The sequence below is a fragment of the Abramis brama genome (genome assembly GCF_963993115.1).
Source record: "Abramis brama genome assembly, chromosome: 12".
NCBI classification, from domain to species: Eukaryota; Metazoa; Chordata; class Actinopteri; order Cypriniformes; family Leuciscidae; genus Abramis; species Abramis brama.
Window position 1 is genome coordinate 3,567,735 of NC_139974.1, and position 26,241 is coordinate 3,593,975.

The 26,241-nt window shown below is 37.9% G+C and overlaps 3 protein-coding genes and 1 long non-coding RNA gene across 8 annotated transcripts in view; 2 read left to right on the forward strand and 2 right to left on the reverse strand.

The window, feature by feature from the left end:
* The window catches only part of LOC311093954 (uncharacterized protein), a gene marked incomplete at its 5' end in the record, with an annotated part of 471,534 nt that overhangs the window by 84,839 nt on the left and 360,454 nt on the right, over window positions 1-26,241 (reverse strand). The window lies entirely within an intron of this gene.
* LOC311094183 lies at window positions 59-3,488 on the forward strand. 2 transcript variants are annotated; one of them, XR_014608589.1, is made up of 3 exons: window positions 59-459; window positions 799-897; window positions 3,225-3,488. It is a non-coding gene; the product is annotated as an uncharacterized lncRNA (long non-coding RNA). The 2 variants fall into 2 exon arrangements; XR_014608590.1 differs by lacking the exon at window positions 3,225-3,488 and adding an exon at window positions 1,903-2,333.
* LOC311093774 (uncharacterized protein) lies at window positions 4,707-7,218 on the reverse strand (the record flags this gene model as incomplete). Its single annotated transcript, XM_084131370.1, has 5 exons — window positions 4,707-5,475; window positions 5,684-5,834; window positions 5,970-6,144; window positions 6,342-7,149; window positions 7,209-7,218. 5 exons carry the CDS (start codon window positions 7,216-7,218, stop codon window positions 5,336-5,338), a joined length of 1,284 nt encoding a protein of 427 aa, XP_083987496.1. The 3' UTR covers window positions 4,707-5,335.
* LOC311093978 (uncharacterized protein) overlaps window positions 20,725-26,241 on the forward strand; it is a 46,305-nt gene continuing 40,788 nt past the window's right edge. For 2 of the 4 annotated variants that reach the window (XM_084131699.1, XM_084131697.1), the window contains exon 1: window positions 20,738-21,046. In XM_084131699.1, coding sequence (XP_083987825.1) covers window positions 21,045-21,046 — 2 coding nt within the window. In that variant the 5' untranslated portion in view covers window positions 20,738-21,044. Of the gene's footprint in view, window positions 21,047-26,241 lie in introns of all 4 variants that reach the window. The other 2 variants (XM_084131696.1, XM_084131698.1) reach the window with 2 other exon arrangements.

Consider the following 26,241-nt stretch of genomic DNA (forward strand, 5'->3'; position numbering starts at 1 on the left):
TGATTGGTTCTAGATCTATCCAATTGAGTGCAGAGGCCGTTTATTTCCTGGTTCGGTTGAAACACGCCTCATAATCAAATCTCTATGGAGCGGTCTCAGACTCACATTCTGACTAGAATTGAGTATGACGACGTCAGGCTAGTGGATTTGTGCAAAGGTGGAATAAATTAATCTCAAATTAGTAACGTTAGCTAGCTGGGCGTCGTCCATATTTTTCTGCCGTGTGTGAAACGGAGCAGCCGTTAAAAAAGATAACTTACAGGAAAATAAATGTGTTTATCACTGAATTAGTGGAGCTTCGTTAGCTGTGCTATTCTAAAGTAAAACAGGTCGACATCTGGAGATATTAGGAGCCATTTTGTCTGTGAACGGGTAATAATTCTAGGAGGAAGAGTGCAAGCAGAAACAGCCACATGGAGATGGACTGGCAACAGGCTCTTCCTCCATCCTCTGCAAACAGTACGTGTAAATGATGTAAATTGTTGTGTGCAAATGGATTGCCTGGGTAAATCACACACATCTTACTTACTTTGTTGCAGGACTATTCTTGACTGTGTGTTTGTGATGTAAATGTTTTTCAGTTGCTGTTAAGTTATTTAAATGGTTGCTGTTTAATTGAATCCAAGTAATGTCACCTTGTTAAAACTGAGCTAACTTTAGTTTTGCTCAGTACTGCAACAGCAGTGACCCACTGAAGGTGATGACTGGGAACTGAAACCTTTTAATCCCACTTGAATTAAACTAACATCTTTCTTCTCTGTCTTTTTGTTTATATGTGCTTCTTGGGCATCAACCCAGAGACAGGTACAAAATCAAAGAGGCAGAGAGGACACATAAACCAGCAAGTCTGTACAGTGATCAGGAAGCTCATTGGCTTTGAATGGATGTCAGTCTAATGTAAGCTGTGTTCCAACTTCAGAACAGACTAACGAAACACTGTCTCTGTTTTAAACTAGAATTAGTTATGCAGTAAGATGTTTACTTAAGCTATTAAAGGGTTAGTTCACTCAAAAATGTAAAGTCTCTCATTAATTACACTCCCTCATGATGTTCCAAACACATAGGAATTTTGTTCAACACAAATTAAGATAATTTTAAGAAGTCTGAGAGCTTTCTGATCCCGCTTATAGACTGCAATGTTATAACCGCTTTCAAGCCCCAGAAAGGTAGTAAAAACATTGTTAAAATAGTCCACGTGACTACAGTGGTTCAACCTTATTGCTATGATGCGACGAGAATACTTTTTGTGCGTTCCGCACTATTAAGTATTTTTGCATCGCTTCATAACATTAAGGTTGAACCACTGTAGTCACATGGACTATTTTAACAATCTTCACTACCTTTCCGGGCCTTGAAAGTGGTAATAAAATTGCTGTCCATGGAGGAGTCAGAAAATATCTTAATTTGTGTTCCAAAGATGAACGAAGGGCTAACGTGTTTGGAATGAGGGTGGGGTTATGGGTAAACTATCCCTTTAATCTGTTCTACGAGTTTAGACAGGCTGCAAAATGTCTAAAATTCATTGTTCTTACGTTTATTTGAATTAAACATGCCTTTTCAATGTTATAGGTTATTGATAGGTTAGAATAAAAACGTCAAATTTACAGACGTACTTTACAATAGTTTTAAGCGTAAATTTACATCACATTACTGGCTTACTGAGTTGCATTACTATGTACGCATGTCATGTAATTTTTGCTTAACCTCAATCATGTTACTTTCAGAGTCCTCTGGTTTGTTAATTTAATATTAATTGATATAGTACTATTCACATGATTTATCTGATTTATCATGAGTTTTACAATTGTAATTTCTTAAATTGTACACATTTTAGGATTAGTTTTACAATGCGAGTACCATACTTGCAGGTACTTGCACCACAGAGTAACTTATCTTTTGTAGATAGTGGACAGAACCCATACTATGCAGGTGCCTGCTGCAAGGGAAGGAGCGAGACACCTGCAACCCTCTCTTTTCCCACCTTTTTGTCTTTTCTTCCCTCTCTCACTCTCTCTTCTCTCTCTCCTTCTTTCTCTTTTCAGCTCCTACGTTGTGAAGTACCATTATCACATAGTAAACACATGCACAGTGCACACACATAGACACACATTCCTGTTACCCAGTGTTCATTCCTGTTACCCAGTGTTTATTCCTGTTATTAAATTGTATTTTTCAAGTACCATTATCACATAATGGTAAACACAGTAAACACATTCACCCACATATTGACAGACATTCATGTTACCCAGTGTTCATTCATGTTACACAGTGTTTATTCCTGTTATTAAAATGTATTTTTCTTCTAAAAAAATAAAAGTTAAACCATTGTTTTTATCAGTTTTGTTTGGTCCATCATTTATGCTAAATCACAGTATAGACATGGTTAAATACAGTAATTCTACAGCAGCTTACTGTTAAATTACAGTAATATGATAGACTAACTGTAATTGCACAGTAAAATACAGTAATTATACAGCAGCTTACTGCTAAATCACAGTAATATGACGGCATAGTTATTGTGAAGTCACAGTAAACAGCTGTCATTTCACAATTATTTACTGTAAAAATGATACGGTAACTTACTGTGAAAGTCATGCAATTATTAACCTGCAATTTATTGTAAATTTACAGTGAAATAATTAACAGTGCATGCTTTTAGAAGCGGGATGGATCCGATAGATCGGCGGCGGTCATAGACTGCAGGCGGCGGCGGCGTTCCTCCATCCACCATGCTGCTTCTCCATGTGAGGACTGTTTACATACATACAACCGGCACATCCGGGAACTTAACAGTCAATTTCGTAACCGCCCCTTTTTAGGGGAAAACAAACCAGACTTTCCATAGACTTCAATACAAAATAGCGGCACAAAACAACGTCCGTACAAAGCCGGCAGACTTTTATAACTTCAGAAATCACTTAGATAAAATATGTAGAGTAATTATATGTCCACCCTGCCTTCCATAGAGCGTGAACGATACATTTATAAACTTAATTTGGGCAACTTAAAAACATGTCCCTTCATTCTACCCACGTCAAATTGGTCTAACACCCCCACCCAGTGGCCAGAAGTGTCTTACCCGGACATTTACTCGTACCTCATCGAGTCACCAGGTAGCCAGTGAATGATTTTACTTAGGTTTTAAGAATGTGATGATTCAAGGGGCTGTGTTACTTTATTTTGTCCAGCAGGTGTCTCTGGGTAACACTTTTTTGTGTCTCCAGGTTAATTGCTGTGTCGCAGGTGTGGAGAATTGGTTGATTAACCATGCTGCTTATAAGATGCTGGCTTTCTCACCCTGGGGAGTGAAAGGAACAATTGGGCTTGGTCTCTGCTGGTCTCGTTGCTTGGTGGACATGCTGACTTTCTCACACTCTCCAGTCCAAGGCTTGATGTTGTGGTTTTTGTGTTTGTAGTTTTTTTTTCCTGTTACTTTAAATGTAGTTATGTCTGTTTTATAATTAAAATACTTATTTGTACAAATTTGATTATGTGTTTGGCCTCCCCATTCATGTTGCTGCTCCTTGAGCCAAGGGTTTCTAACAAGAAGTAAACATCTTAAAATGTATTATGTCTTTATATTTAGAGTAGCTACTGAGTGCACTTTTCTGTCCAGCCATACAACTAGCCTGATTTAGCTTTCGATAGCATCATCCCTAATTCATGATATTTCCATAACAGCAAGATATTTATTATGATGGCAGGCAGAGATGGGCATAAATACATGGAAATGTATTTAAAATAAAAATACAAAATACTGTGTGGGAAAATGTATTTAAATACAAATACATAATAGGGGTAGCCTACTGTGTGAAAAATGTTTAATTACAAATTACATTTGTTTTTTTTCCAAAGGCTTTACAAAGGAGTATTTTGTATTTAAATACATATTTTACATGTTTCTGAAATACTGCCCATCCTTGACAGGTAGCCTGGGCTATTGGAATTGTGGGAAGCTTAACTTAAACTGTATGCTTAAGGCTGCTATTGTCCTGCTTTCTTTCTAATCAAGCTTGAGATGTCAATACATTTTTATTGAGATATTGTTCAATAATGTTTAGCCTGTCTGTGCAGTGAAGAGTATCAAACATTTTTTTTTTTAATGATGATGTTTCTTTTATAGGAATTTACACGGCAAGCAAAATGAAAAACTTCAAATCATTAGAAGCGCACAAATATTTTACAGATGGATGGGTGCAGACAATCCATCATTTTAAACCTGAAGAATCTGACAATACCATTTTTAAGACCCAAGTTAAGCCATCCTATAGGGCAGTGGTTCTCAATTCCAGTCCTCGTGACCCACTGCTCTGCACATTTTGTATGTCTCCCTTATTTAACACACCTGAACCAGATCATCAGCTCATTAGGAGAGACTCCATGAACTGAACTGAGTGTGTCAGATAAGAGAGAGATACAAAATGTGCAGAGCAGTGGGTCACGAGGACTGGAATTGAGAACCACTGCTATAGGGTCACAGAGAAGCCTCACAACACCTGGGTTGCTGTCAAAAGTGATGGAAATATCCTGGCAGCCCATTGTGACTGCATGGCAGGGTAAGACCGAACTTATAGAAACAAAAATGTATGCTCCTTGTAACACTGCCGTTCTTCTGCTCTGTCTAATTTGTGTGAACAAGCACCAAGCTAAATATGTGTGAATCATGTACTTGGCCAGTAAACTGCGATTATGTTTTTTTTTTTTTTGACTTGGTGAAAGCTGTTCACATGTTGGGGCAGTACTGTCTAAGCTGGAAGCCTGTGTCCGCCTGGGTTACAACAAAGTTGCATGCACCATCGTCGCCTGTGCCTGGAATGGTGTTTCAACCAAAACCATTGAGCCAGCAATGATTAAAGACTTTGAGTTCTATAGTAAGCACGCCAAAAAAAGAAGTGTCAGGAACCAGAGACCCATTCCAAAAGCTTCGGTCTCACAGCAAAATCAGCTACTGCAAATGCTCTCTAACACTAAGGAGCTTCCCATTGGGCTCAGCACTTTTAAGAGCCATGCTAATGTTTTCACCCCCAAACCCTGGTACAAGAACTTAGAAGGCTTTACAGAAGAGCAGTTCTTCCAAGTGGAAGAGGAAACTAAAGGCCAAGCTGCCTGCAAGGCTTGGTATCAACATCGGGTGGGGCGGATCACAGGCTCTACTGCACACAGAGTCCTGCACACATCTCTGGAAACACCATCACAAACATTAATTAACGAAATCTGTAGTCACTCATCGGTCACACTGAGAGTGCCGTCTTTGCAGTGGGGCAAGGACCACGAGGTGGATGCCATAGACACCTATAAATATGCTCTCTGCCTGTGCAGCGCTACATCCAACACCTCAGATCCGTAATGGTGATGGTTTGTCTATTGTTGCCACCTCTTTGTCTTCGATTTCATCCTTCAGGGACTTGACAAACTGCACAGGAAGTGGGCCATTGAGGATGTGATACCTGTTCTTCAAGACGCCGATCACACGCTCTACAAGCAAAAGCACAGAGATAACACCATCTGCTTGTTTGTGAAATTAACAGGACCGGGGCTGGGAAGAAAATCTTTATACTTGTTATATATTTTTTTGGTTGCCATATAATATTGCACTGTTTACTGAAATGTTGTTCCTTATATACAGTATAGTTAATAAACATTTAACGAAATCATACATGATTCCTTCTTCTGGTAAACTTACCAATATGTATTCGAACGTTGGATTTCACTCTGGATTCCTCAACTTCTCTCCCTGACAGCTGTTTCCTCCCTTTTGTGAACGCGGGTGTAATTAGGCTGGCACCTAACAGTGCAAAGTCCTCTTGGAGGGTAAATCCCCGATCAGCCAAGATCTGTAACACATGTATAGAAAAATACAAACTATTTGTTATACATGTACAGTATAAAGGATTTCCAGAGCACCACTACCTAGCCTCATTTACCAACATTTATGAAAGGTTTAAATCAAATAGTCTACTCTACATTACCTGATCTCCAGGTTGGTGGTACAGTGGGGATATAAATCCTGATTGTCTGACAATCTTTACATCAGATGCTCTGCCACCCCAACCCTTTGATAGGAATGTGATACTTCCAGCTGGGCTGCAGGCAATGAAGTACTTCACAGTTGTCCATTTCTTGTAGTGCGAGTAAGTCTTTGCCCTGTGTTAAGCAAAAAAGTGTTACATTGTTTTAATATAAATCAATCAGTTAAATGATGGGCTGTATAAGTTGCCATCTTGTCTGACACTGTTTTAGGGCCTGTGTTTAAAAAAAGTATGAATTGTTTCATAATAAATAATAATAATAAATATAATGCATTTTTCACTGTTCTGTTTTTCTTTGTAGGCCCTACTTACCTTGCCTTTAGTTTTCTGGAGTATTCGATGCGAATTTCGAAACAGTCAACTATTGAGGTTAGATGGTTAAATTTTGCGCTCATGTGTGGTGGGGTTGTAGTGAAGAGACATTCTCTGTCCGGCCAATGGATAAGGAATGTAATTTTGGCATACATGATGTTGATCCATCTCACAAACATGTCCTGGAGAGTAGAGTGTCCTATGTGCAGAATTTGGCTAAGGAGGGCAACAGATGGATTCAACCTCAGTTTCAGAAGAAAGAGCTGGTCCTGCGTGGTCAATTTAAACAGCCTCCCTGGACAGAACTGGACTAAGTATTCATGCAAGCATGAAAACACTGCCCAACTAAGCCCTGTCATGTTTTTGCACTTTGAGTCATCTCCTTCTACTGATTTGACACTAAGGCATTGTCTTGACAAGTTTTCCTGAGCAGTGTCTCTCTGCTGTCTAGCCTCGTCTCTCTCTCTCCTTAACATATCAATCTCTGCCATCATCTGAGCCCTTTCACTCTCTCCCAAGGTTCTTTCAAATCCAACCGCATCAGGCTGACCTGCAGAGGTCTCTCCACCTTCACTGCTAGACTGTTCACATACTGCCGTTGGCACATCGCACAGAGCAGCAGGAGGACCATCACACACCGACGTCTTCCTGATTCTCTTGCGTTTTGTATCGCCCTTTGTCGAATGTGATGCTCGTTTTATTGCGCTATGAAAACGACTCGATTGTGTTGCAACAGACACGGCCTGTCTTCGGTGGGGGAAAATTGATGGAACAAAATCCGGGTGAAGTCTGTCGTTTATTTGGCTGCCTGTAATCACAAGAAGCTGATGTTAGTTATGATTATGCCAATAAAAGTATAAGACTTACCTATTTCCATCCCCTGTTATCGCCCATTACATGTCACTGAATATTCATTTCTGTAGGCTACTAAGGACGGCCGATGCGTGTACAAAACTGAATGGAGCACAAGAATTTACGAACGTTTTGTTAATGTTAGTTCGTTGAGTTTTCTCCCCAACGTTTTCTGTAGAAGGCTAGTTCACCGATATGAACAAATGCAATGATTGGAGTAAGTACGTAGGGATCTCAAGAGGATCAAACTTAGTTCACATTTGACTTGCACTTCACCACCATTCACTCCTGTCCCCCGTAACAGTGATGAATCAAACGAGACCGTAACAGTAGGCTGGCTAGACAGGCTAACATAATGTAGCGATGAGTTTTCAGTAGGCAAATTCAAATACACTGATATTTCAGTTAACGCATAACAGCATAATTATTAATGAGACATAATAAGCTATTTTAGATAGCTTAGGCCTACCTGATATGAAATGTTGTCCGCAAACATAAGTGTGGAGATACAGGATCCCACAGCCTCCTGTTGCTGTCTTCTCGGCGTATCGCCTGCAGCCATAATTGCCTTCTTTCCGGATATTTCATTTTACATGGCAAAGGAATAAATTTCAGTCTGGGGTTTTTACAGGTATTATCGGTGCACCCAACCACACAACAACTCTTTGGCATGTTTGTAAGGGTTAGTACACGTCCTCAATCCGATACTGTGTGTGGCGGTCGCCGGTTTGTTTTCCCCTAAAAGTGGGCGTGAACCTTTTCAGAGACGTTCTATGGCGCTACATCGGTTGTGTGTATTAGACTAGAAGTGCGCACCGGCCGCATGCTTAAATCAAAAGTTTATTTATTTATTTAGATGTTTATTTCAAAACACTATGATTTAAATTTATAAGGAAATTTTGTGTTTAATGTTTAAACTTGAACTAACCTGTTTATGACTTGACTTGTTTTTAATTGACTTGTTCCTCCTCCTGGACGCGTCTACGGTGCGAAAGTGCATGTCTTCATAGTCGATTAGCATTGTTTTCCAGAACAACTGATTTTTCACACTGGTATCGTCATTTTAAAAGTCTTATTTCCCTTACGAAAAAGAAGTTTATTCAAGTGTGCTATTAGTATACTTATTTTAATCTAAAAATAAGAAAGTATACTTTCAGTCTACTTTTTATATTCTTCTCAGAAATATACTTTATGTACTTCTCAGAAATATACTTCAAATTCCACTTAAGTATACTTGACTTATACTGACAGAAAAGTGTAAGTATATTTGGCCTATACTTGTTGATCGGGATATACTTAAAAGTATAATTAAGTATTCTAAGTATTCTTGGCTTGTACTTGTGTTTACTATTTTGATTGAGTAGCTTATTAAATACTTTTTTAAAAACATAATATTACACACCGTCTTATAAACTAGCCTAACATGTTCAGCTTCATATAGTAACAAACTTTCGGGTGGAAGAGCTTATAGAGCAAATAAAATAAGCATGGAAAATAAGTTTATTCAAGTGTTCTATTAGTGGACTTCTTTTCAACTAAAAAGAATAAAGCATACTTTCAGTCTACATTTTATATACTTCTCAGAAATATACTTAATTACACTTAAGTGTACTTGACTTATACTGAGAGAAAAGTCCAAGTATATTTGGCCTATATTTGTACTCAATCTTTTGATCGAGATATACTTAAAAGTTTAATTATTCAAAGTATACTTGGCTTGTAGTTGTGTTAACTCTTTTGATCGAGTAGCCTATTAAATATACTTTTTTTACATTGTTTTTCATATACATTCTTATGAAACTTTGTTTGAAAATATTGATTAAAATATTGATATAAAACAGATATGTTTCTAATTCTGCATATCTGAATTTTAGACCACTGGTGTACATAGGAATTTACTTTAATTCAACTTTTCCCCACCATTGACTGAATTTTCCAGCTATCCATGTTTTCAATGGTATACGGTAGGGGGCGCTATGACACATCTTCTAGTACAGAATCTCCGGATCAAAATGCAGGAGAAGAAGAAGCTGAAACACGCGATAGAAGATTGCTCACTCAAATGTAAAATAATGTAATCATCAAACATTAAACAGCTTGTAAATCAAAACTGCTTAATGTTTCCAAATGAAATGAAGCGTAGGCTAACCCATGAAGGAAAAACGACTGAAGCTGTGGGGGTGTCGGACTCGACCTACTCCATCTGTGTTTTGATCATCGTTCTGAATCTGATCAAGGCATAGTCTTTGACAAAAATGTGATTTTCTCAACTATTTTGTTTAAAATGTTGCCTTTCTTTATGAAACTTACCGACATTCAAGTGTTGATAAAAAGGATGCAAGCTAATAAAATGTTTTTAAAATTAAAGTAGAGTTACAGGTATTTTTCAAGTATAAAAAATAACATTTGAATATAGTAGTATAGGCCTACTGCAACTGCAAAAAATTGTATATAAATAGTAAACTATAAGTATAATGCTTATGAAGGACTAAAAATGACAGAACGAAAAATAAATAAATAAATAAATAAAAGTAGAAATAAATAAATAAATGCCGAAATAATAGTGAAAATAAATACATTTTAGTAATATAAATAGCTATTTCTGTATTTTTTACATGTATTTACTTATTTATTTATGCATTTCTATATGTATTTATTTATGTATTCATACATTTATTTATATATTTATGATTTATATATTTATTTATATATGTATTTATTTCTACATTTATTTATTCCTACATTTATTTATTTCTGTATTTCCACATTTCTACATTTATTTATTTCTGTATTTCCACATTTCTACATTTATTTATTTCTGTATTTCCACATTTCTACATTTATTTTTCCCTGCACATGTATGCTAATAGGTTGGTTTCACGTGACGTCACGCTGCTGCATCGCGAGAGCGCGAAATTCAGATGGAGGGCAGGAAGTGAAATAGCTGAGGATCTGCCGTCTGATAAAATGCCAATGTATTGTGTAGTTTACGGCTGCTCCAATCGTTCTAATCGAGAAAAGGGAAAGGGTTTTTATAGAGTACCGAAGATTGTCACTCATACATGTGAGAAATGTAAAAAGTTCACAGAACAACGCCGTAAAAAGTGGACTTTTAACGTAAGTTACGTCTGCGGTCGGGAGGAGCAGAGTCTGTTAATGCCCGTGTCTGCAGCGACCACTTCGTCGGAGGTATGTTAGCTAGCCAACGTGTTTTTGTGTCTGTGTTTATATAGCATTAGGTTGTCGGTAAATGCTCATTTATTTAGGCCTCGTTTACACTGTCAGTGAAATGTGACCCAATTCCGATTTTTTGCTCATATGTGACACAGGTCCGATGTGTTCTATGACACTGTAAAAAGGAAAAAAAACGCATGCATTCGGATATTTTGAGATCGGTTTCAGGCCTCATTCATATGTGGAAATAAATATGTGGATATTATGTGCCAATGCGACTGTCATGTAAACAGGCAGATCGGATTTTCTGAGGCATTAGGCAACGTCTCCGCGGTTAAAGGCAATATTTAAACACAATATGCTCCCACCAGTCCTGAGATCTCTCCCACACACCATAACTGAAGCATATGTGCAATGATGGCACTTTTCGTCCTCCTTCGCCTCATAATCATGGTGATGTTTGGCGAACTTCGCATATATCGCAGAGCTAGGATCAAGCAGAATTAACGTTCGTCCATCTGTGCAAGAGTATTTAACCCTTTAAGCATGCGCAATGTTTCAGATAGTATGGCAAGTGTAAACACATGAATCGGATATGGGTCAGAGTTGAAAGAACGTGTAAACAGACGGTCAAAAAAATCGGATAAATGTACAATACGGACACTCCGCAACGGTTTCCTCCATAGACGTATTCTCCGTGTTTACTTCCTGCCCTCCATCTGATATCGCCCCGCCTTCGCGCGTCATAATAATCACGTGACTGAAACCCAGCTATTGACCTATGGCTAAGCCACGCCCCCAAACGCGATGAGCCAATCACAGTACGCATAGCTAACCCTTCTCTTCTTCCACGTCCATTGCAATGCATTGCAGTTAGTCAGTTTTTATTCGTTTTTATGTTTTTGCAGTTTTAATTATGTCCTGTATGAACAAAATGGAGTATGTTTTTATGTTTCCACTGTTCGATCGCGCCCGCTCTCTGACACACACACACACACACACACACACACACACACACACACATTCCAGCAGAGCAATCTGACATCGCAGCACAGGCGTAACTATCGGTAAGCAGGGTAAGCGGTTGCTTACGGGCCCGGACCAATCAGGGGCCCGCCCGCGTTACTGGAAGATATTGATTGACAGCTGGGTACCCCTATCGCATTTTACTACATTTAGTCTGATCGCATTTGAGTTCGGATCATTTTACTGACTCTCTCGTTCGATCTCGTTCATCAAAATGAACGAATCTTTATTTGAGTCATTCGTTCATTTAAGTGGCATTAAATGTTATACTTTTAACAGCCAAATTCCCCGAAAACATCCACCTACGCAATCTCAATCATATTTTGAATGAAGAAATCATTATAATGCAGCCAACGATAATTTACAGGGAACATAAATATTTAATTTACCTTGAGTCTTTGGTTCATTTGTCATGTGACGCACGCAATGAACGGATCGTTCGCGAACGACACATCACTGAATTTGAATACATAATGACAACAACGTTTGACTGATCATTAAATAAATGTTTGAAACGAACAATGATGAATTTGGTGTAATTTGTTTCTAATTGGGACTGGGGAATCCCCGGGTTAACATGCGCATTGCGTGCAAAACACTAAAAAACGTTGAACTTGAGACAGATATAATGGAGTCGTCAAATTTTAAACACAAAACGAAAAACGTTTTTTGATTTTGATAAATTTGATAAATGAATTAATAAATTACCAAAAATAGGAAGCTTCTTTAAAAAGATGACACATGGGGAGATCGAGATTGAGATGGAGCAAGAGAGTGAAGCGAGTAAAGCACCTAATGCGATTGAGAATGCCCGTGCGCAGAGGAAAATGCAGCTATAATGTAAGTGAGCATCTTTTTTTGGACCTATGTGTATATAGCAGTGACAGTAACAGTAACAATGTGTTATTATGGTGCGCCGTCACCAGCAGTTTTTGTTTTTGTTTTTTGTTTTGTTTTTTTTGGTGCGCGTAGCGTCATCACGTGTTGTAGTAGGGGGGCCCGCCTTGATAATCCTGCTTACGGGCCCGGTGTTGGCTCGTTACGCCACTGCATCGCAGCCTGTTCTTCTGCGCTCACACCAAATGCGAATAGAGGGTCAAATTCGCGCGTATCCGCGTCTAGTTCGACGCTTGAACATTTTGAATCCAAAGCGAATAGGACGCGTACAGTATATAAAGCGAGCGTTTGAAGCGAAATAGCACCAAACTATAACGTTTACACTGTGAACTGTAAATCTTTGTCTGGAGCTGCAGCTTATCGACCTTCTCAACAATAAAATTATTAATATAACCCTCCAATGCATAGTTAAGGCCCTTTTGGTGACATCGAGATGATATATAATCTTTATGTCTCCAAAAAAATCATCAATTGCCTCCTGTGAAATGTCTTGTACTGTGACAGCTGCCATAGCGCCTTTTACCGAATGTTGACTGAGTGAGTGGAGGGGGCGTGGCTTAGCCATAGGTCAATTAGCATACATGTGCAGGGAAAAATAAATGTAGAAATGTGGAAATACAGAAATAAATAAATGTAGAAATGTGGAAATACAGAAATAAATAAATGTAGAAATGTGGAAATACAGAAATAAATAAATGTAGGAATAAATAAATGTAGAAATAAATACATATATAAATATATAAATAAATAAATATATAAATACATAAATATATAAATAAATGTACAAATACATAAATAAAAACATATAGAAATGCATAAATAAATACATAAATACATGTAAAAATACAGAAATAGCCATTTATATTACCAAAATGTATTTATTTTCACTATTATTTCTGCATTTATTCATTTATTTCTACTTTTATTTATTTATTTATTTATTTTTCGTTCTGTCATTTTTAGTCCTTCATAAATGTTAAGTTCATTTAAAGAAAACTTGTAAACTACTAAACTTGTAGTTTACTGAGAGTACACTAAAAGAGCAAAAAAATATATATATAAATGGTAAACTATAAGTATGATGTTAAGTTCACTTAAAGAAAACTTGTAGTATTAAACTACTAAACTAGTAGTTTACTGAGAGTACATTAAAAGAAAACTACTAGTTTAGTAGTTTTATACTATAAGTTTTTTTAAGTGACCTTATAACATCATACTTATAGTTTACCATTTATATATTATTTTTGCTCTTTTAGTGTACTCTCAGTAAACTTGTAGTATAAAACTACTAAACTAGTAGTTTACTGAGAGTATACTTCAAAGTTGCTACAAGTATTACAATAGTGAACTACTAGTATACCCATAAGTTCACTTGCAGTACAAATGAGAAACATAATTATGAACTAGTTGTGCACTTAAAGTTTACTACTGTTACACTTATAGTACACTTAAACATATACTTTTATATACTTCAAGTGGGCCAATTTAGTCCCAAGCGGTATTAAAATAGTACACTTACAAGTTTACTACTAGTACATATTGACATTAGTATACTTACTATATAAAGTATACTTAAAAATATACTTGAACATTACTCAAGTATACTTCATAAAATGACCTTGAAGTATACTTTTTTTTTCGTAAGGGTTGTCACAGTTCGAAAAAGACCCAAAAGCTAAAGCTGGTAACAGGTTTATTGGAAATCAGAATAAATGTCAACACAGGCTGTCTGCCGGTTACTGGCCATCTTGGAGGATCTGTAACCAGGCAGGATGAAAGGCACAGGTAGTTGCGGTCAGGTAGTGCACACTGGTAAAGACAAGCACAGACTCCTCTAGGCAGTAACCGCAGCACAGACTATCAGGCTTGATAGCAGGTGAAATCTCTCGTCTGTCACACACACACACACACACAAGGTGTGTTCGACATCGGCTGCGGCTGGATATAACCAATCGGCGAGAGTAGCCGCGTGCAGGCAGGGAGGAGCTGCAAATGGAGACGTGAAATACATAGGACACTTTCTGGTTCCCTTTTCCACCAAAAAAGAACTGGTTCGGAACTGGTGCTGGTTTAAAGTTGGTTCAACTTGCGAACCTTCTCAGAACCTGTTTGTTTTTCCACCGACTAGAGAGCCCAGAGAACGACGTCATTACGTCACTGTGTACGTTGCCATACGTCTTAGCTTTCCCAGAAATGCTTGCGCCAACTTCAAGCATAAATTACAATGGCCGACTACATCGTCTTTCTGCAAATGTTTTTCCTGGCTTTGCGATCCTATATTGGGGTCAGAAGAAGACGTTTAGAACACATTTGTGCTGCTCGTCTGGATTACTATAGACGGAGGTTACGTTCGAGAAGAAGTTGGACAATAACCCCGCCCCCAGCCCCTGACGTAAGCATGACGTGGTAAAGAACGGTTCTAGTCCAGCAAAGAGTTGGTGCCGCTTTGGAACCAATTTTCCTGGCCGAGAACCGGTTCTTTGGCTGTCGAAACACAAAGAACTGGTTTGCGAGTAGGCACCGGCTCCATACCGGCACCAGCACCGCCTTGGTGGAAAAGGGGTAGTAGTGACCGCTCACGTGGTGTTTGCATACTTTACCCCAGCTGAAGTGAAATAAATGCAATATTTGCCAAATAATACACAGATGTTTCAGAGACATTTTCATTCAATACTTTATGTACTGCTTCATACAGCGTCTGTTTGAACAAGAATAAAGTTCAACATAAGCTACTATCAGTGGAGTCTACGTTTTTTAATCCGTTTTAATTTGATAAACATGACACAATATAACATTGCAACAACATGAAAAGAGTGTTTACTGTTATAAAAAACTGATTTGTGAGCGTTAGAGGAACTAAAGGTGTTCGAATAAACACGAAACACACGTGATCGTTGATCAGCTGTGTCGTCATCAGCCCTCGTGAGCCTCTCTTGAGAAGCTGCGCTGGTTGAGTTCTCCGGCTACTCTCGAATCGCTCTTGCGGTACTTTGATGGCATACGTCACAGTCACATGGCGTCGGCGCTGTATCAAGTCGGACAAAATTTCTAACCGGCATGCACTGCTTCAAGTCAGCCGCCGGTCTGCGCAGAGCTGCATGAAGTCGAACAAGCCTATTGTGATGTAACATTTGGCACCGAGGCTTCGAAAAAAAAAAAACATCACACACTGAAGCAGTGTATCGGAGCTTGATTTGTTTTGCCATAACCACGTGATCTGTGACGTCCGAAGCTTAGTTTCCACACACAGTCACATGACTGCTTCGTATTCAGATTAAAAAATTGCGTGAACCCCTTGAGCAGGTTTCGAGTGTCATGCCCTTCGTTAGTAGTAAATAAAAAAAGACCTGTTACTTAATAAAAAACTTTAATTTATTAAATTACCCACAAAATAAAATGTCAGCTCCCCAGTTCATAAGCACTTCACCATTCCACAATATTTTTTTATTTTTATTTTGATTATATATGCCTACATGAGCCTTGCCTATGCACTCGTAGGATTAGGACTGAGGCTAAAGTTTATGTGAATAAGGCTGCATTTGTAGATCAAAGCAGATTCATAAATTAATTCATACAGTTGTTTGTTCATACATTGTATAATAACTACATTGACACTAACACATGAATTATGATGATTAATTGTATTGCTTTGTGGTTTACAGAGCACAAAGTGATTTATTAGTGTTTTTCGATTGCTAAACGACAGTGAGCACAACTGGAGTCACATGTGCAAAACTCTAACTACAGTCTGCACAGCAGCAGTTCATGTGGACCAAACTCTAGTTTGTTTTTCATTGCTTGAACACAGTTTTCAAAACTCTACACACTTATCCCATGACTTTAACCACAACCTGCACAACACTGTGGATTTACAGCACTTTGTTCAAATGCTAACACACTGCTGTCAAACCTGTGAACCACACATTCAAAACAGAAGAGATTTCAGCCTTGTGCCTTAAACACTGCTGATTGCAATTTCAGGATTAGCCCCTCAATTATTTGTTCCAATTACAGTATGTACTTTTAGTTTCTACCTTTTTTTTCTCATTACTGTAATTCCGTAAATTACTACAGACTATTGAAGCAAACTGCTAATTTTCATTTACCTTAAAGAATTGTTATGTTCTAAACATTTAAATAAATCATGTGAAAGAATGTCACTCTTTTCTTTGAAGAAAATATTACTTTGTATGAAGTCACGGAAATGGTTCAAACTGTAAAGATGAAAAGTTTGTATTTTCTGTATTGGTGTTTGATGCTAGTGTTTTTCCTCTCAGTGTGTTCTGAGTGACAGTGTGTGTTATCTCAGTGAGGGTTGTGCCAGTGTTGGGCTGCACTGAGCCTGTGTTGAGCCGTGTGTTAAGAGTTGTGTTGCTTGGAGTGAGTTTTGCAGGTGATGTGAACTGTTTAGCTCAGGTGACTGTTGGTAGTGCAGACTGTAGTTAGAGTTTTGCACATGTAGCTCCAGTTGTGCTCACTGTCGTTTAGCAATCGAAAAAAACTGTAATGGGACAGAAAGGCAGCTTTTCCACCTTTTGACCACAAGATGTCGTTAGTGTACCATTATGATACAGTTGAGGGGGAAAGCCCCAATGCTTCATTTCCACACACACACACACACACACACACACACACACACACACACACACACACACACACACACACATACAACAGGGGAAACAGGTGTGAGAAGAGCAGGTGAACGCTGATTGAGAATGAGCTCATCTGTGCGAGAGCGCACGTGAAGGAGAGGGAGAAGAGAAGCAAGCAGAGGAATCACACTAGACTCCTAACATTATTCTGTTATTTCTGTTTGTTGACTGTATATGCATTTAGTTAGTTACTAGATAAAGATCAGGGGTCTCATTTATAAAACTGTGTTGATGCTCACAACGATCGCCATTCGTTATCAAAATGGACTGAACTGCTTGTTTAGTAATAACAGAACCATCTGCAGTTAGTATGTGACTCAAAATGCATATTTTCTGTGTTAATTGACATATTTTATATTAAATATAATGGTAATTTTAAATAAAGATGTGAAATATACTGTATGAAAATCTTTCTATCACTTTCTTCAGATCACAATTGAAACCAACAATCCACCTCAAACTACATTATATACATGTATAAATGGTTGTTACAGCAACAGGTGGTGGTTTCTGCAGTTCTGGCATGTGTTTGTTGTGCTTGACTAGCCTCTGTACCCTTTCATAAAGGCATGTTACGTTTGTTTGCGTTGAATGACTGCACTTAATTTATTTAAGAGTTTTTTTTATTCTGTCTGGCAAGGGCAGACAAACATTTATTGCTGAGGTACCTTCAATGGGCTGATGGCTGTGTTGGAATGCTGAATATCGGTAAACACAGTATACACTTTGAGGCCGATTGCTTATGATTTTGATGCAATTAATACACTAAAATATATTTTCTCTTTTTTTATAGTCTCTTTTATCTATCATGTTTGGGGATTGAGAGCTGAGATTGGGTAACTGTGCTGCAGTTGTATAGGCTACTTTTGCTAAAGTAGGCTATGTTTTGTTTGGTTTTATATTGTGGGCTGTATTGATGTGTACTAATGTGCATGTCTTCTTTATTGTTAAAGGGGCAGATCAGCCGCTGTTTCTTGTATATTTTAGTTTTATCAGGAGGGCAGTCATTCGGAAATAACTGAAGCTTCCCCGGGCGCCGCCATTGGCTAGCAGACCATCACCTGCTGTTAGCATCACATTGACTCCCATTCATTTTGGCGTCACTTTGACAGTGAATAACTTTACATCTGAGGCGTTTAAAGACTCCATTTCTCCATTATTTATTTCTAAAGAAACACAAAAATGTATAAAAGGCTCCATTACCTTGTATCTTACGTTATGGCCCCGTAGAAGCAGCTTCTGTAAAAATAGGCTAACGATTGCGTCATAACCACGCGACTCTCTGTCGCACAGTAGAGAGATTACCGTATGGACAGGAGGAGAAGCTCGCGGGCAATCGGGGGGACGTGGAGGCAAGATGACAAAATAATTAATCAGAATACTTAGCAAAAGTTTCTCCTGCTCCAGCTCATGGACAATTCCTACTCACGCTCTCCGTCTCTGCAAGATTCGGAAGGGAATGATTCAGATTTCTCTCGGCACAGCTACTAGAAGACAGACGGGTTGCTCACGTCACATCTACGTCGTCAAGCTCAGTGTGAGTCTGTGCAGTACGCTCGACCATCAGGAAGAGAGAGCTTCTAATTGATTTCACTTGTCTCCGTTGAAACCTATGGGGTCGCTGTGTCCATTTTATATACTGTCCAGTTTATATACTGAGTTTTATATTGTGGTTTATTGTTATTTGATATTGATTAATGTGATTTATCTTAAATATTGTTTGTCATTTGCTTTTGTTTCTTTGGTGCTGCTCTCCTCTTATTGTGTGTTCCAGTGCTCAGAGACTTTGTACAGGGCCGGGCCGGCATCGACACTAAACCTCCTTCGGTGTAGGTGATTTGGGTGGTGTGACACTGCTAGGTTACTACTAATTTGCTGTGTATGCTGTGGGTTTTCTTCTGTTTCCCTCTGTCTCTTGCAGGTGGTAGGAGGTCCATAAGAGCAGGCCTCACCCTCTTGCAGTCTTGAGGAGAGCTATTTCCTACTTCTGTTAATTTTATTTATGCATTTTAACATTTGATGGTCCAAGTTGGAACAATAAAATTGTGATCTTTTACAAACTACATTTGTTGTTTAGAATCTGTATTGTGACCTCTAGAGGGCTCCTCCTGCCCTAAATAAGGAGGTGGCGTAGTCAGCTTATATTTCGTACACTACAAGAGGAATAAAGAGACCCCTTCTTAGTGTTTTATTTTTTAGATCTTCAAATATATGTAATTTTCTTTTATCATTATCTATTTATTTAACTGATATGTGCCTTTCTTAAAGGAGAACTCGGCAACTCTAGCGAACTCTAGTCACTTCTTCGCTGATTTTCCCTTTTGTTGTCGCGTGTTTTCCCCACGAGCTCCCCCTACAGCTGTGGTGGGGCGTATATTTCACAACACGGTCGTAAAAAACTCACTTGCGGCGGCCTCCTCCCCCTCTCTACCGCTGCTCATGTGCGTTTGTTTTGATCGGAGCAAGCCAACTGTATCGTGTGGAGCTATGTCTACCGAGGTGGGTAATCTGGTAATACATCATACATGCGTGTGTGTTTATGTCGAATTGCCGTAAAGCAATTTGTGTTTCGCGCTCGTTCTCGTTCTCGTCCTCGCTTCTCACGAGACTTCCAATTTCTATCTTGCCGGGACATTAGTCCCCAAGTTGCAAGGTTGGTTTTCCGCCTGGGAACGCTGGGGGGAGCGAGGAAAGTCACCAATATCACCAGAACAGGTTGTTTAACCATCCAAATGATTTCTAGACAGTTTTATTAAGTTAAAAAAGTTACCAAGTTCTCCTTTAATACTCATTTATCTGTATTGCCACTGTAGATGTATTCTATTTTTTGTTCTGTTCTTGGTGTTCAATAAAAAAATTAAATAAAAACTAATTCCTACGTAATGATGTAGAAAAAGAACATATTGTATACATATGAAAATAACTGTAACAATGTATTTACTGCACTAACACTATAACAATATACATATAAACTATTGTGCATAAAAAAACATATAAACTTAACTTTGTGTAACGCTGTAACATTGTTCCATTTTATCTCAATGATTTATTTTTACCTTCTGTCGAAGTGTAACATCTCCATTTCACAGCTATCAGCGCAGCACCAAACACAACTAACAGAACCGAGCAGATAAAATTCACTTTGAATTATAAAGAGCTTGGTTAATTGGACCAATAAAATAACTCAAAAGCTTTGTTTTTATTACACAAATGTGTCATTATAATAAAAATTGAAACTGATGAACTGGTTTAAGGGGCTGTTGAAAAGGATAGGCTACTTGATGTATTAGATGTATGATTGATTTTGATATAAGATGCAGAATTTAGATTGTACTGTTTTTGTTATAGACTTTATTCCCCTGTTATTTAAAAAGAAAGAAAGAAAGAAAGAAAGAAAGAATAACTGGTTCAGAGATCTCCACCTTGATTTGATTTGATTTAATTTAATGACCATACAGCCAAGCTAGTGGAATTTGTTTCCAGTACAGCTCTTTGGTACAGGTTCCAGCATTACATTAAACAGTAAACATTAAACATATAAAATAACATACATATACATACAGACAGACAAATTAATACATGATACACAATACATAAGGGGTCATGCTTAATCCACAGTCCTCAGCGCTCAGAGTTCAGAATGTTTATTGCTAATGGGATGAAACTGTTTTTGAAGCGAGTAGTTCTGGAGGCAATTGTCCTGTAACGCCTCCCAGAGGGCAGTAGCTGGAAGGCGTAATGTGCAGGGTGGGTGATATCAGAAATTATCTTGTGGGCTCTGCGTAGTGTCCGTTTGTGGAAGAGTGATTTAAGAGAGGGGTGAACCAATGACTTTGGATGCTCTGTTGATGATGCGCTGTAATTTCTCCCGGGAAAGTGTGTCAAGACTGCCAAAAGCAGACTGTGATGGATGTGGTGAGGATGCTTTCCTCTTAGTGTAGAGGACAGGATCAGTCAATGCTCAGGAATTTACTTTCAGTATTTACTTTCCTGAATTGGACAGTTTTGTTTGTATCCTCGGTCTCACCACTCGCTAAATGCTAAATGCAGTAATTTATGAATTTTTAACACCTGACCAAAAGACTCATGCCGAAGGTTTACTATGTAAGTGTTCATGTTTTCAAATATATTTCCAGTCTGTGTGTTTTTGTGTGATAAAACCAATAGATAACTATTGGAAAACTAACCCTGCTAATGATGCTAAGGAAATGTCGACATGTTTATGATGAACGTACAGTATCCACTACTATCCACTAATGGTGATTATGATGTTGACCATAATTGTGATGATGGTTTTTATTATTGGAGTTATTAATATCATTATTAGATTATCACCATAATTTCTAAAGCCTGCTGTTTCTTTGAGTTTGACTGATCATTTCTATATTAGCCTACATCTTTATGGCTATTGTTATCCAGTCGTGTGATTTATAACGACGATGATTAAGATGATGTTTTTCATTAGTCAGGTTTTTAGAACTTCCAAAGCTTTTAATAGATTATGTAGTTGTTGTGATATGTATATATAATTATGTAGACTATTTATGTAAAAAAATTATATGGGAAAAAATTTAATTACGGTTTTACATCAATTGACATATTTTATATTAAATATAATGGTAATTTTAAATAAAGATGTGAAATATACTGTATGAAAATCTTTCTATCACTTTCTTCAGATCACAATTGAAACCAACAATCCACCTCAAACTACATTATATACATGTATAAATGGTTGTTACAGCAACAGGTGGTGGTTTCTGCAGTTCTGGCATGTGTTTGTTGTGCTTGACGTTCAGCCTCTGTACCCTTTCATAAAGGCATGTTACGTTTGTTTGCGTTGAATGACTGCACCTTGATGGCGCAATTCCATCTTTATGTGATCTTTTCTTCTTTTAGGTTGATTAATTTATTTAAGAGTTTTTTTTATTCTGTCTGGCAAGGGCAGACAAACATTTATTGCTGAGGTACCTTCAATGGGCTGATGGCTGTGTTGGAATGCTGAATATCGGTAAACACAGTATACACTTTGAGGCCGATTGCTTATGAGTTTGATGCAATTAATACACTAAAATATATTTTCTCTTTTTTATAGTCTCTTTTATCTATCATGTTTAATCCATATTCACCTTTCATATTTCACTTCCAAAATATTCCATAAAATAACTGTTTAAAAATACAACCTATAATATTCAACAGGCAATTTTTGGTACATTTTATTTCGCTTTGCAAATTCGCTTCCACAAAATCAGTGGTTCAAATTCGACAGTAAATTCATCGGAACTGCAGGAAAAGCAGTAGATTACCGAGATACTCTCCATCTGCTGTTAGTCAACCTCACCAGCAGGTGGTGTAAAAGCAGTTAGAGCAAGCCATTCATTCATAAAACTAATTTACAGCAATGTAAGTGTATTTGTGATTATGACGGCGGTTTTATGTTAAATTCAGTGCCTTCACGGTTACTTTCCCTGTGTAGCCTATGCATCTTTCTCTACCGTGAACAAGATTATAATGCTATTCCCCGATGCGGATATACAGATCCAATGTTACATTTTTGAGGTTGACATATATTTCTCTTGGTTGTTTAGTTGCCTTAACTTTATATTGTGGCGATGTGCTGCATGCAGGCTATTAGGGTTTCCCTCAATACTTCAGGATTCCCCTGCTGGACATATACAACGCTTAACGTAGCTTAATGGACTAAATACAGTGATATATAAAAGACCAAACTTGCAGGCAAGCAGATGGACTCAGAATAACATGCAAAGCTTAATGCTGAGCGTTTCCCAGTTATACACTTGCATAAGTTGGCTTGACGTTGGACATTCGCACATTTAGGGACCTTCTCTAAAGTGTATACGACTTTGGTATACACGTTTCTAACTTCAATAGCATTTGAATAGAATGACTTACAGTCACTGTAAAGTGTTCATGTAGTGTCAGGCATACTGCGCACCCTTTGGATTTTTGATATTTATTCAAATAAATTAAAGTTTGCTATTGAAGAAACGTGTATGCCAATGTTGTATGCAACTTTAGAGACGGTCCCTAAATATGTGAATGTCCAAATGTCAAGCCAATTTTACATTTAGGCTACATTTAATCATTTATTTAGCAGACGCTTAAGTTTATCCAAAAGCGATTCACAGTTAAACTAACAATAGGAGGACAACAATATGCAAGTGCTATGACTCTTCCCAGTTTAAGATAATGCAATAGGCCTACACGTAGGCATAGCCTACTATACTATATATATATATATATATAGAGAGAGAGAGAGAGAGAAAGAGAGAAAGAGAGAAAAAGAGTAAAGAAAGTGTTAGTATTGATCAAGTGTTGATTTTATGCCAGTATATCACGAAACGCTCTGCATGAAACTTTGCGTGTTACGTTCATATTCTTAGTGTAACTGTTTTTTTTGTCTGCGTTGTGTTTTGGTTGGTATGAGAAGAACAAGACAGCATTTGCAGTTTCACCGATCTTTTATTCCTGATATACAAACAAAATGTAATCAGCCTCTTTGTGAAAATCGCCCTCCTTAACTCTATAAAACAAATGTGATGTACACTTGTCACATGTGCTCTCGTTTCACATTTAGGCTCAGATGCAAAAATATAGCTCAATCGGGACAAAATGACGAAAATAACCACACAGATAGGTAAAATAATATTATATACATAAATTAAAGTGAAAATATAGACATAAAAGCATCAATTAAAATCAGGATTAAAGAAGATTATCAGGAGCCCAAAATAACCTCACCTCTCAGTGCGTTACCAATGCAAAGAGGAAGAGGAGGGGACAGAACAGGAAATTATATTGACTCATGACATCACATCAATTAAAGGGAAAGGTACTCATTTCACTTCGGCAGTCATATCAGGTACATGTAAACAAAAATTTTTGTGAGAATTCTAATAAACTATAGGCTACATACATTTAACAGTACACTTTCTGTACCTGTTACATTAGTCCATCTAGCCTATATAGTAGCCTGCAGCCTACATCCCCAATAAGGTGCGAGTTTGGTCTTTCATATCACTGTATTAGTCCATTAAGCTATGTTAAAGTCCAACTGAAATCAAAATTGACACTATTTACTTTGTTAGCGCATATTACTAGTCTTGTGGTGAACAATTAATCCGTGCAAGTTAATACACAGAAAAAAATGGTTTGCCGTGGTAATCTTTAATCAAAGTCTGAAAAGTTACTTCCGGTCTGGAATGGCGTCTTTTTCTGATGACGTAGGTTTGACGGCTTGGGTTGAAAAACGCTTAACCACTCCCCTCAAACCATTAGTCTGTAATGAGCGAGAGATGGAGAGGAGGAGCGCTGACACTAAAACCCTGCCCTCTTTCAATATTCCGTTTCACTTGGAAGTACGTCACAACACTGGAGAAAAGTCGTTTGCAACTTCCGGTTCACGCGGACTTTAAGCGTTTTGTCCGGACGGAAGGGGAATCCTTGAGTATGAGGTATTGAGGGAAACCGATTATAATCCTGTTCATGGTAGAGAAAGCTGATAACATGTAGGCTACACAGGGAAAGTAACAATGAAGTTATTAAATGAAACATAAACACAGCTTTTGTGTCTTTATCTAGCCTGACTTCGTCATACTCATATTCTAGTCAGAATGTGAGTCTGATCTGCTCCATAGAGCTTTAATTATGAGGCATGTCTTAACCGAACCAGGAAAAAAAAACTCTGTACTCAATTGAATAGACCTATAACCAATCAGAGCAGCGCAGTAAGTTCTCTTTCATTCATGATTTGTTATTAATAACTTTAAATATAATCATCAGCTGAAATCTGCGCGGATTATCAAAAATACGACACATTTATAGGACATAAAAGGACATAAAAGTAAAAGCACAGAAAATCACCCGTTTTAATATAAGGATATGTCAAAGTTTATATAACAGGGTCGGGAACAGACCACACACTCGCACATCTGTATATAAGTGAAGTCAACGCATCTTGACCTCGTGGGTTTTTGTGAGAGGAGTTTGTCAAAGGCTGGAGAAATTATCTTTAAAAAAAGTCCTTCCACAGCAGAGAAATTAATATTTTTTAATAAAAATCTATAAAAAAGTGAGACATTGTGGCTTGATTTCTTTTATTAATATTTATTTTTCATGACCAAAATAACATTATGCACAGTGAGAAGCCTACAGGTTACAAGCTTCACATATTAGAAAAATACAATAATAAAAAAACACATTTTTAATGGCTCGTCAAGGTTGTTTCAGATCAGCACCTGCAAGTGTCGTACATTGAGACGGGTGTAGGATTGTTTCGAAGCCTCGACACAATATGGCACATTTGCTTCAACTGTTTCATTGTTTCACGAAGCCTCTATCTGCCTACCACCAGTTCTCTGTTCGTCTTTTAAAATTAATGCGCTGTCGTTTTCTTTTATAACAGACGCGATAGCGGAATCTAAACATCTCAATTCTCCAGCGACAGTAATCTTTGTTGAAAACCAATTCAACCCAAGCGCTATTTGATGACGTGGTGATTACGTAACCGCAGATCATCTGTCCATCATCGATTAAAGCCCGCCCTGGCAATTTGATTGGCTCGGCCTTCTGGGAGCCGAGCATAATTACTCCTCAACGGATCGAGTCCAGACCGAACTTCCCGACCAAAAAATGTTGTGGGCGGGGTTCGGGCCGGCACCCAGGCTAGTCTTTATCATCTTTTCCGCATACTGACACAGATAATCATTTTCATTTTATGAATGAATGGCTTGCTCTAACTGTTGCTGGTCTTCGTCAACAACACGTGCTTTTGCACCACCTGCTGGTGAGGTTGACTAACAGCAGATGGAGAGTATCTCGGTAATCTACTGCTTTTCCTGCAGTTCCGATGAATTTACTGTCGAATTTGAACCACTGAATTTGTGGAAGCGAATTTGCAAAGCGAAATAAAATGGACCGAAAATTGCCTGTTGAATATTATAAGTTGTATTTTTAAACAGTTTAAATATTTTGGAAGTGAAATATGAAAGGTGAATATGGATTATTGAATTTTTAATAATGAAAATGTGTTTGAAATGTTTTTAATTGAAATATTCACAGCTTAAATATTCAACCATGTTGAATTTCAGCCCATAAAAATGCAAGTCCTAAAAATACAATGCATTAAAGGTGAACTAAGTAACTTTTTTACCTTAACTGAACAGCTTCGGAGTCATTGGAATGGTTATATTACTTATTTCGGGTTGAATGGTGGTCGTTTCGCACCCCCCTGGTGCCCGTGAGCGGAAAATCCGCACTTGCAAGTTTGAGACGGCGGG